Raw genomic sequence first — 13,241 nt, 5'->3', positions numbered from 1 at the left:
AGATAATGTCCTATTACAGGTAACACAATCATACCCAGTTATAATTATCTTTATGCTAACAAGACTGGTATACGTATATAGACTTTTATAAAAAGAAGACAGTGAGTATCTTTAAATTCTTAAAATATTGCTTAAAAGCAGCATGCCTCCAGATGAGCGAAAATATTTCAATATATCAAACTTGTGAAAAAAGATTTTAGGCAAAAGTAGAAAGATTCAAATAATAATTAATTAAAATGTTGTGAATTTTTCATTATGTGTAACTATATTTCGACTGTGTTACTAACTCAGTGAGGGCATATTTTGGCAACTTTTTGTAATAAACGTTGGTTGTTAGTACCATTGATAATGTGTAAAGTGATTCCTTTTGGTTGCTATGCAATAATATATATTAATTTCATTTTTCAAAATTGAAAATATGAAAATAAGCATTAATCTGGAGGCGTGCTGCTTTAAGTAGATCATATTTCTTTCTGCATATCAATTGCCATTTTTTGTGCCGCCTCTACGGAGTAGTGGCGACATATAGGGATCACTTCTCCGTCGTCTGTCCGTCCGTCCGTCACAAAACTTGTCCTGACTACTCCTCATAAACTACTGGTGCAATTTCATCCAAACTTTACAGGAATGATCAGTACCAAGTCTAGTTGTGCATATTGTCAGCATTTTATGGTTCAATGATTTTTGTCAGAGTTAGGGCCCTTTAATAATTTTTAATTTTAAAGTTTGTCCGGACTACTTCTCTTATACCACTAATGCAATTTCAATGAAACTTTACAGGATTGATCTGTAGCTCAAGTCCTTGCGCATATTGCAAGGGTTTTCCGGTTGAATGATTTTTGGCCGAGTTATGGCCCTTTGATAAAAAGGTGTTTTTATGCCCCCACAATGTGGGTGCATATAGCGTTGCACTTGTCCGTCCGTCAGTCAGTCCGTCCGTCCGTCAGTCCGTCCATACGTCCCAAAATCTTGTGAACGCAACTCCTCTTAAACCGTATGACAGATTTTGCTTAAACTTACAGGGATGAACAACCTTAATGTGTAGATGGTAGTAAAGGAAGGAATTTTTGCTGCGACCAAATTTAACAGAATTATGGTCCTTTGTTGATTTTTTCACTAGATACAATGTAGAAATTTTGTGAACGCAACTCCTCTTAAACGGATGGCAGATTTTGCTTAAACTTACAGGGATGAACAACCTTAATGTGTAGATGGTAGTAAAGGAAGGAATTTTTGCTGCAACCAAATTTAACAGAATTATATGGCCCTTTGTTGATTTTTTCACTATATATACTATGTAGAAATTTTTGTGAACGCAACTCCTCTTAAACCGGATGGCAGATTTTGCTTAAACTTCCAGGGATGAACAACCTTAAGGTGTGTAGATGGTAGTAAAGGAAGGAATTTTTCGCTGCGACCAAATTTAACAGAATTATGGCCCTTTGTTAATTTTTTCACTATATACTATGTAGAAATTTTGTTGAATGCAACTCCTCTTAAACCAGATGGCAGATTTTGCTTAAACTTCCAGGGATGAACAACCTTAATGTGTAGATGGCAGTAAAGGAAGGAATTTTTGCTGCAACCAAATTTAACAGAATTATGGCCCTTTGTTGATTTTTTCATTATATACTATGTAGAAATTTTGTGAACGCAACTCCTCTTAAACCGGATGGCAGATTTTGCTTAAACTTCCAGGGATTAACAACCTTAATGTGTAGATGGTAGTAAAGGAAGGAATTTTTGCTGCGACCAAATTTAACAGAATTATGGCCCTTTGTTGATTTTTAGTTTTCAACTTGTGGCACATGTAGTCCTAAAAATATTTGACCTAGAGTCATAAGATTGACAGAACAGTGACGTGTGGGGGCATCCGTGTCCTATGGACACATTTCTAGTTTTCTGTGTGTTGCCAGATACACAAAAGCTTGTCCGGACTACTCCTCATCAACTACTGGTGCAACTTTATCCAAACTTTACAGGAATGATCAGTACCAAGTCTAGTTGTGCATATTGTCAGCATTTTCCGGTTCAATGATTTTTGTCAGAGTTATGGCCATTTAATAATTTTTATTTTTAAAGTTTGTCCGGACTACTTCTCTTATACAACTAAAGCAATTTCAATGAAACTTTACAGGATTGATCTGTAGCTCAAGTCCTTGCGCATCTTGCAGGGGTTTTCCGGTTGAATGATTTTCTGCCGAGTTATAGTCCTTTGATAAAAAGGTCTTTTTTTCTGTGTGTTGCCAGATACGCAAAAGCTTGTCCGGACAACTCCTCATAAACTACTCGTGCAATTTTATCCAAACTTTACAGGAATGATCAGTACCAAGTCTAGTTGTGCACTGTCTGTCCGTCTGTCACAAACTTTGTCCCAACATGAAATTGACCATCATGAGGGGACACATGTGATTACTGATCGCTCTTGTTTTTCTTTTTTTTTTTAAATTGTTACAATGTAGGGCCGGGAATTATATTCGAATATTCGAAACACTACCGATAACTAGAACATTGAAAAACGAATACAAATATTCGAAAAAAAAAGCAATGTTTTATTTTTTGTCATTACTTTCAAATTTCAATGAAGATCGTAAATTAAACCTTTTCCATTTCCTTGACCAGGTGTTCAAATATTTGTATGACGCCTGTCATTGACAATTATCGCCAATTAACTGTGAAAACTTTGGGGTCTAGTTGCTCAAAAGGGCACTCGTTTCACAGTTTGCAATTTACCCGTTTAACAGTTTATAATGCAAATTTTTCCGATTTTAATTATCCTATTTATTGTTTTCTGTGTTATAATCTTTCTGATTTATCAATAATTGTCTTAAATTTTGTGAATAAGAATAAATCGGCACGCATTAATCGACGCGTTATGAAAGCATGGGAAGTGTCTAAATTCCGTCAGAATATATTTATTCCGTAGACATTAGACTCCGTGTGATATTTACATTGTACTGCGTTATATTTAAGAATATTTTAAACTTTATCTAAAATTATAAATAAAAATATTTTATACAAGTTAAGTTCCAATATAATTATGTGTTTTTAAATTTTGGGGCTAAGAGGCTACGATGATTCATATTACTGTCAGTCAAGTCACGTGAGTTACCTCCCGTTGATAAGACAGTGGTCGGGTTTACCGAACAAAAGACAATCAAATTATGAATTTATTTCAAAAGTAAACATATATCTCGATTTACAATTTATAAAATAAAATAAACTTTGACATAGCAATAAAGGTCTTTTTAATCGCCGATTATTCCAAGCATTTTAAAGTAGTATAATATTCGACGCAATCAATTTCGGATACGTACACGTCAAAGAGAAATATCGGAACAAATGTTGTAAAAAACGAATATTCGAATATATATTCGAATATGGAAAACGAATATTCGAACATTCAATTCCTTATTCGTTCCCAGCCCTATTACAATGTAGGAGTTTTCCTGGAAGTAAAAATATGTATCATAAGTAAAAAAGAAAAAGCAATGCGTGCACTTTGCACGACTGATGAATATTAATATTTATCAAATTCTGTTTTATTTTGTAGAGTGATGTACCAATAGATCTACTGGATGTTGAGAAGAACTCAGCTGTTGTCAGTTACAGTGCCTGTCATCCTGAGGTTAGTCTATACTGCTAATAATTCATTTTATCATATATCTGCACTGCTGTTGCCACTTCATAAAAACGATATTGCACAGCTGTGCATTTATCTTAACATGACATCATTGGCATTAAACAGAAATAGTATGAAACAGGCTAATGTTTGCATAACACTATATGGGCATCACTAAAAAAGTGATTCATTTATACTGTTCTATTTTGGATATGTGATGAATAGCATATTATATTCATGTAGTTTCAATACTAAATTTATCAAACTTGTTCAATAACCTCTTTATATCCCCCCACTGCAAGTTATAAGGGGGTTCGAATCTTTCATTCCTCTGGCTGTCTGGCTGCCTGTTAACTCAACTACATGTGTGCATCTCTGAAATTGCTCGACCAATGTTAATCAAACTTGACCGTAGAAATCTACATGAGGTCTTCTTGTTTATATTTTAGGGAATTTGACCTAGATTTTTAAATGACCTTAACTTTTAATGTCAAATCTTAGAATTTTCTTAAAATTTGATTTGAATTTGTTATTAAGGGACCTTTTGTATTCATACATGGACATAAAATTCTTTTGAAAATATGTTGAAGTTAGTTAAATGGAACTTACCCAAGACCTTTATATCACCTTGACTTTTATGGTAAAATTACGGAATTTTGCTAAAATTTGCAAAAACTTGGTTACTTATGGAATAATTAATAGTGGGATAAAAACATAAAGCCTTAGATTGAGCAATTTAAACATGATATTTGGCTTTAAATGACCTTGACCTTCTAGGTGAAGGTATTGAATTTGCTTATTAGATAGCCATGATTTTGTTATTATTAATGGACTGATTTCATTTATACTTGAACAAAACAAGACTATAACAACAAAACAGACATGCTGAATGATTCAAGTATATATTTTACTTTAGAATGACCCTGGCTGTCCATGCCAAATCATTCATTTTTGCTAAACTTGAGTGAATAGAGAAATCCTGAATGTTTTTTTGTCCTACTAAGTTTTTTTTGCAGTTATTTTAGCTTGAGAAACACCTGTTTTTGTATAGATTATCTTGCTTTTTTATATCCCCGCACAACAAAGTTGTAAGGGGGGTATAATGGAATCAGCTTGTCCGGCCATCCGGCTGTCCGTCGGTTTTTTCTTGTCCGCCCAATAACTTAAGATTCCTTTGACCCTTAGTCTTCATATTTGGCATGGAGGTTAGTCATGATTAGTAGATGACCCCTATGGATTTTGAGGTCACTAGGTCAAAGGTCAAGGTCACAGGGGCCTTGTCTTCAAAAAGCTTGTCCTCCCAATAACTAAAGATTCCTTTGACCTACAGTCTCGATATTTGGCATGGAGGTTAGTCATGATTAGTAGATGACCCCTATTGATTTTGAGGTCACCAGGTTAAAGGTCAAGGTCACAGGGGCCTTGACTTCAAAAAGCTTGTCCGCCAAATAACTTAAGATTCCTTTGACCTACAGTCGTCATATTTGACATGGAGGTTAGTCATGATTAGTAGATGACCCCTATTGATTTTGAGGTCACAAGGTCAAAGGTCAAGGTCACAGGGGCCTTGACTTCAAAAAGCTTGTCCGCCCAATAACGTAAGATTCCTTTGACCCATAGTCTTCATATTTGGCATGGAGATTAGTCATGATTAGTAGATGACCCTTATTGATTTTGAGGTCAACAGGTCAAAGGTCAAGGTCACAGGGGCCTTGACTTCAAAAAGCTTGTCCTCACAATAACTTAAGATTCCTTTGACCTACAGTCGTCATATTTGGCAGTGAGGTTAGTCATAATTAGTTGATGACCCCCATTGATTTTTTGAGGTCACTGGGTCAAAGGTCAAGGTCACCGGGGCCTTGACTTGAAAAAGCTTGTCCGCCCAATAACTTAAGATTCCTTTGACCCATAGTCTTCATTATTTGGCATTGAGGTTAGTCATGTTTAGTAGATGACCCCTATTGACTTTGAGGTCACCAGGTCAAAGGCCAAGGTCACATGGGCCTTGACTTCAAAAAGCTCGTCCGCCAAATAACTTAAGATTCCTTTGACCCACAGTCTTCATATTTGGCATGGAGGTTAGTCATGATAAGTAGATGACCCCTATTGACTTTGAGGTCACCAGGTGAAAGGTCAAGGTCACAGGGGCCTTGACTTCAAAAAGCTTGTCTGCCCATTAACTTAAGATTCCTTTGACCCACAGTCTTCATATTTGGCATGGAGGTTAGTCATGATAAGTAGATGACCCCTATTGACTTTGAGGTCACAAGGTCAAGGTCACAGGGACCTTGACTCCAAAAAGCTTGTCCGCCCTATAACTTAAGATTCCTTTGACCCACAGTCTTCATGTTTGGCATGGAGGCTAGTCATGATTAGTAGATCACCCCAATTGATTTTGAGGTCACCAGGTCAAAGGTCAAGGTCACAGGGACTTTGACTTCAAATAGTTTGTCTGTACAATAACTTTAGATTCCTTTGACCCACAGTCTTCATATTTGGCATGGATGTTGATCATGATTAGTAGATGACCCCTTTTGATTTTGAGGTCACTGGATCAAAGGTCAAGGTCATAGGGACTTTGACTTCAAAAAGTTTGTCCACCCATTAACTTAAGAATCCTTGACCCTAAGTCTTCATATTTGGCATGGATGTTGATCATGACTATAAGGTGACCCCTATTGATTTTGAGGTCACTTGGTCAAAGGTCAAGGTCACAGGGACCTTGACAAAAAAAGCTTTTCTTCTCAATTGCTAAAGAATGTCCTGTCCGCAATGTATTGATTTTGACATTTTCACATTTGAAGCATGTAGAATACATAACTTAGCAATGCACTGGCTTAGTAACCTCAGATTTGGCAGGGAGGTTGTCCTTGAGCTCTAAATGGCCACTGTTGATTCTGACAAAGTGGTATGCGGGGATATTCACGCCATGATAGTGGCAGTTCTAGTTTGCATAACTTTTTTTAAACCTTTTTTTTTGCAGTTGCCATTAAATGATTGTAACAAAATCATTATTGAGGTATTTATCACCAAAAAAATAGTGTTTTGCATACTCATTGAATAATTGTTATGTCAAATCCTTGGAAATAAATAAGGTGAATTTTATTGTGGTTATTCAAATTTAAAAAGATATTTGTTTCTGTGAGTTCCACTTACTCAGAACTTACATGTTTACAATTGTATTAAAATTTATGTTTAACTTATATAGGAGGGTAACTTCCTGCTAGCAACATACAGATGTCAGGCTAACACGACCCGTTTAGAGTTGAAGATACGGTCTATTGAGGGACAGTATGGTACAATACAGGCCTATGTTACACCAAGAGTTCAACCAAAGACTTGTAAAGTGAAACAATATCAGATTAAACCTCTCTCACTTCATCAGAGGACTCATGTCTTTGATGATAACAGGTAGTTTCACATTTGTAAAACCACAACATTGTTGAGGTTCAAAATAAGGGTGTTGCAGTATTTTGCCTGATAATGTAGTTAATCTAGAATATTCATTTAAAGATGTCATTATTGGTGCCAGCACTCCAAGGGTTGGTGAAATTCATTTCACCAAATTAATCAATTTTAACTGTTTAATTTTATTGAATTTTGTTTCTATTTGTTACACATCATTCTTCCATTTATTTGGCAAAAATATTAAACCCCTCAATTTCAACTTCACTCAATTGTAATCTTGTAAATAAATGTTCACCTCTATAAAATCCAGATAAAGAATTGAACAAAGAAACCATTTATATGTATAATGGCTGTCTTGAAATACAACTAATGTAGATATAAAGTTCATGAATACCTTTTGCCATGAAAGACTGGTCAAAAAGTTGATTTTTCTATAATTTAATATCACATTGATGATTCAGGATGTAAGTCTTCAATCTGATTATTTATCAACATTTGAGCTGCGTCACAACAAAACCAACATAGTGAGTTTGCGACCAGCATGGATCCAGACCATCCTGCGCATTTGCGCAGTCTGATCAGGATCCATGCTGTTCGCTATCAGTTTCTCTACTTGTAATAGAGTTGGTAAGCAAACAGCATGGATCCTGATCAGACTGCGCAGATGAGCAGGCTGGTCTGGATCCATGCTGGTTGCAAATGCACTATGTTGGTTTTGTCATGACGGGACTCAATTTTATATTATTGCATTGTTGTGTTCGTTATTTAGACCACATAACACATTGAAGTTGACAGGACAGTTCAGTCAGGCTGAGATGCATTCTTGGGTATGTTTCTGTCTCCCAGAACTACCAGAGAAAACGCCACCTGGTGACAAAGTACAATTTCACTTCATATCAACATTCCTTGATACTCAACTAGAGTGTTTATACAGGTAAACAATACATTTACATATACATGTATAAATGTAATGAATATCGTTTTTTGATTACATTTAGTTGAGTGTATATATATTCAATATATTCAAAATTTTATGAAAATGCTTTCCTTCTTCATGATGTTTATTATGGAAAATTGTTATGTCCACAAAATGAATTTCAATGTTTTATAACTTTGCAAACAAATAGAAATTCAGTGCTTAATCAAAATATGTAAACAATCTGTATTTCAGTTCAAAAGTACATTTAAAACTTTTTAAGTGTATAGTCAAACATGTTTTTGGTAATATAGAATCATTTCTGTAAAAAGAAATTTAAAGAGGTTTTTTATCAAAGTGATAAGGACAGCTGTTGGATCTCACCATTTTGACTCTCGAGCTATTTATAGAGTCATAACTTAAGATTTAAAGCATTTAAAAGGAAACAATTTGTCTGCGCTAATATTTTAATGAATGAAATTGATTACAGACACAGAATCAGGCAGATTTTAGCTGTTGAGTGATGATTTATTTTTTACAAACCATGTTACTTTTAAAATAGCTAAGAGAGACTTGATTAAGTGTTGATCGCTATTAGTGTAAAAGATTTTCATACACTGTATCAGTTTTATTATTATATTTTTACAGTAAAGGTTTGGCAACATTCAGATCTGACAACATCTCAACAATCTCCATTCTTAAAGATGTTCTCACAAAGGAAGCCACAAAGAAAAAAGTCAGATTGGATATAACATATGGTGAATACTCTTTATGATATTAGTTTATAAAGATTTTGGACAAGTTATATATGTGAGTCGCAAGGTGAGGTTTATATTGCAAACAACTGTTTATATACAACCTTATAACTTGTCAAAAGTATCTTTATAATGGTTTTAGGGGCGTCCATGGCCGAGTGGTTAAGGTCGTTGACTTCAAACCACTTGCCCCACACCGCTGTGGGTTCGAATCCCGACAGGGACTTTGGATTCTTTCATGTGGGGGAGCTATCCAGCTAGCTTACGGAATGTCGGTGGTTCTACTCAGGTGCCCATTTGTGCCTGAAGAAATGCATGGAAGGGCACCTGAGGTCTTCCTCCACCAGTAAAGCTGGAACGTGGCGATATGACCTATACTGTGTCGGTGTGACGTAAAACTCAAAACAAACAAACAATTTATAATGGTTTTATAATGCAGCAAACTTCCTGTTTAGAGGAAAAAAAATGGTTCACTTAAATTGCATATATAAGACTTTTTATTACTGCATGATTGTAACGTTGCTTTTCATTGGATAATCGTGATGTTTATCTAGATTTATATACACAACTGCTGTCAATTTATGAAGAAAATTCAATTTTTCTCTCAAAAACAATGCTTGCTGCATTATAAATTTGTTATAGATATTTTTGAAAGGTTATATGCTTTTTAGAAACAGTTGTTTGCACTATAATTCCCAACAACCGTTTATATAGGGCCATATAACCTGTCAAAAAAATCTATATAACTGATAATATAAACATCATAATAAGGTAATGAAAAGCAACATTACAAATATGGAGTATTTTAATATGTCAAATATTTTAATGCAATGTTGAAGTGTAAGAAACATAAATCACATGTTAATCACTCTAAATATATGATTATGCTGTTGATTAAGCCTATTCAGTACATACCAACACTGAAATACTGATATAAATTGGTGTTATAATCATTTATCTAAAATTTATATCAATCCTAGCGATAATGACAAAAAACAACAAAAGATAACAGGCACATTTTTTTAACAAACATAAAACAGCTTTGGGATTGGCTGTGATTAAAACATATATATAAAAGTATGACATTCTATATAACATAATTTGACAATATTTCAGATGTAAATGAAGACTCAATTCCCTACACCCTGAACCTTATTCATCCTAAACTAGAGTACCAGTTATTGTTAGCCAAGAAAGTTCAACTTATAGATGCTCTAAAGGTAAACATTTGTTAAGTTAAATGTGTATTTTACATTGTTTCAGGGGTGTACAATAAACTTGTTCACTTGCTTATTTGGCCAATATTATTTTACTTTGTAATTACTCAACATTTTGTTGTTTTCCTTTTTTTCAGTAATTAAACATTGACATGGTTTGGTACTGCTATAGTAATTCTTTCTCATATAAGATATTGGATACTAAAAGATATACTATGCTCACCTTTGAGTAAAACATTTTTATTGCAGAAATTTATTGAAATATGTACTATTCTTACTGAATTCATATGTCTTATTTTAATAAAACAAAAACTTACAAACTATGTATGGGAATCTGATGTTCCTTATAAAAGGTCAAGTAAAGCTGGTCCTTTCTTAGAATTACTGCCAGTTTTTTCAATGACACTATATATTCAAAGTATGTCCATTTATAGTAGGATTTACAGCATAACATATCTATTTCGTGTGAAGTCAAAAGATTAAAAAGAGACAGCATAGCAATTATCAGTATTTTCAAATATCAAATTTGAACATAGTATATATTTAAACTTTGTAGATTTGTTTAAAGCTTTTTTTTTCATACAATGAAAAAAAAGCATGAGCATAAGTACAGTTTAAATTTTGAAATCTTGACACCAAGCAAGTAAAATTGCTTTGATTTTTACCCAAATTTACACATCATTGTCCGGAATTTAAAGTTTGGAAGTTCTGGAATTTTCAGTAGCATAAAATGCATTGACAAACAGAAAGGAAAGAAATACAGACCTGAGAAAATTGTCTGAATTTCACTGCATATACATGTACAAATGTATTAGTTATAATCAGTGTAGAAGGTGAATGAATGGACTTAACAGTTGATAGAGAGCTATGCATAACTTAAGCTTTTCAAATTTTGAAATCAGTACATTTAATTCTTTATAATAAGAAAAAATTGTTGAATGTATTTGATATGTAATGATGACATCTTATAGGAGCTTCACGTCCATGAGAACAACTTAGAATTCCTATCACCAGAGTACCGTCAGATTCTGGAGGATGCCGATCAGTTGAAAATTGAGTACAAAAGACAACCATGTCACCTTGAGAGATTATATGGTAGGTATAACTATTGTGTCTTACTGTAAGTTTTGCCTTCTAAAGACAGTTCAATAATGATTTATATGTTTCTTGAATGATGTTGTTCAAATTGTGTGGAATATTCAGATTATGGGACTAACTGTATTAATTTTATTGAAATTTTCAAAAATGAAAAACTTATTGTGTGAAAATGTTAGCTGTTAATTATGACTATGTGCTAAAAAATTGAATCTTTTGGTTCAGAATCAACATTTAAAGGGATTCAACAGGACTTTTTTGTGATGTCACTTCATATTGATTTTAAATTTAATCCTTGATATATTTCTTATTCATAAGTGCCCCAGTTGATCTATGTAGTATTTTCATATTTTAAGTTTTTAGGCTTTCGCATGTTACCTTAGTTGTCAAAGCAGACTTTCCTATTTTCTTATTAAATGAATTCATGTAGTTACACTTAATTATTTTCTGTTAGGATTTCATAACAAAAGTAAAAGCTTAAAATTAAGAATGTAATTGTAAGAATGTTGTGTTTTCAGGTATGATCACAGACTTGTTCATAGACAAATTTAAGTTCAAAGGTCAGAACATGAAGGGGCGTGTACCAGCTCTACTTGAAGTTCTGGACAATTATGATCTACAAACATTAGTGCAATTCTTTGAACAGACACAATAATTTAAAGTACTGGAAGAAAAAACTTTTATCTTGATCAGATTAAACTTTCTGTCTTATTGTATGGAAACAATAAGGTCACATATTTGAAGTTCAAAAATTTGAAAAATGGTGTGTATTCTGGCAAAGGCAAGTTTAAGGGATTGATGATTTTTACATGCATTATTTAATGTCCTATTATTGAGTATTGACATTGTTGATGGGTAATTGATATATGAAATATGTTTATTGATTCCGTCCATGTTATTCTGTGAGAGAAAAATGGCATATTTATATTGCCATGGAGAAGTTTGTGGCATGTCACTCTCAGTTTAGATGACTTGGTAAGCTTTAAGTTAATACATTGTACAATGTCCTTATTCATCCCTATTCATCATAGTAACGTTTCTTCTGTTTAAGTGGACGAAAATATTGTAGACATGTGTTTTATTTATTTTTATTGTATTTAAATCACTGTGATAATTATTTTGTCTGTGAAGCTTCATTAAAGTGATTGTCTTAACCTATATTTATTGTTTTAATGTCCTTTAGCTTTTGGATAGTCTTTGCAATAGATATTTTGCAAACATTTTCTATACACACCACCAATACAAAGCTACATTTATGTTCTTAAGTTAATTACTCTTAAGATCTTTGAAAAAATATGGTTAAGAAAGTTGTTATCTTAAAATTCTATTCAAACAAATGGCCTGATATTTATACACACCTTACAAGACCCAGGTAAGTTACATAATATTGAAATCCATTTTGCTTAAGTAACCTCCCTTCTATACACTTCGAAAGTAAATATAAACAGAGTAGGAGATAAGCTCCTATATTCTCCATTGAAATATCACTCGTGTCTATCAAAAAGTGAAAAATTAGGCATGTTATAAAAATTATAACTTCATGGATGTAGATTTGATTCATATACACCATTTGAAAGTGAAATCTTTTATCTATTGCTGCATGTTAAAATATTGGTTACTTTCTATGCCTCTCACTTAAGATAATATAGCATAACATATCCACTCAGTCAGTCTTTCGTCATATGCATAGTTATTAAACAAACGTTAATAAGTAGTTCTTTTCAAAAATTGATGTATCATTTATTCAAATGGTTTACCTGTAGCCATGGCCAGAAAATGTATTATTTTACTGATTTTGGTTTTTGGTTAATAAGTTTCACTTGCTGGTTAGCAAGCACCTATGATATCTTAACTGGCTAGGAAGTTGCCTATCTCTGTTATCTATGTCTCTGATACAATTTACCTTTTTATGCAACTTAAATTTGATATCTTCTTAACTTCAACAAATGGAAATAACACAACGTACACCACTGTTCTGCTGTAATATTCCAAAGGCTACGTGAACTTAACTGACCAGATATGACTTGTTATATTACTATGATGATTCCTCATAAGCCTCACATTTTCTGGTTCGTTCTCAAGGTTCATTTTATTAGAAATGTTTTGACCACTCTCAGTAGTGCATTTAATCTGAAACCAGGCAGGTGTCCAAAGAGATCAGTTATCTGCCTACGAAATCGTATCAACGTTGCATTTCATTGACAAACACACAGATAATTTGTATTCTT

At 33.5% G+C, this 13,241-nt stretch overlaps 1 protein-coding gene across 1 annotated transcript; it reads left to right on the top strand.

The window, feature by feature from the left end:
* LOC132731911 (Bardet-Biedl syndrome 7 protein homolog) lies at window positions 1-12,173 on the top strand (the record flags this gene model as incomplete). The annotated part of the gene is given in 8 exon segments (XM_060718209.1): window positions 1-19; window positions 3,554-3,628; window positions 6,831-7,033; window positions 7,800-7,964; window positions 8,595-8,704; window positions 9,818-9,921; window positions 10,890-11,013; window positions 11,532-12,173. Coding segments are annotated over 8 exon segments (937 nt in total), but the record flags the coding sequence as incomplete, so codon positions are not given.
* Window positions 12,174-13,241: the final 1,068 nt, after the last annotated feature.

The sequence above is a fragment of the Ruditapes philippinarum genome, unplaced genomic scaffold (assembly GCF_026571515.1).
Source record: "Ruditapes philippinarum isolate M1 unplaced genomic scaffold, ASM2657151v2 ctg5734_1_1_1_1, whole genome shotgun sequence".
NCBI lineage: Eukaryota > Metazoa > Mollusca > Bivalvia > Venerida > Veneridae > Ruditapes > Ruditapes philippinarum.
The sequence above is the reverse complement of the archived record's forward strand: the minus strand, read 5'-3'. Positions and strand labels throughout refer to the sequence as shown.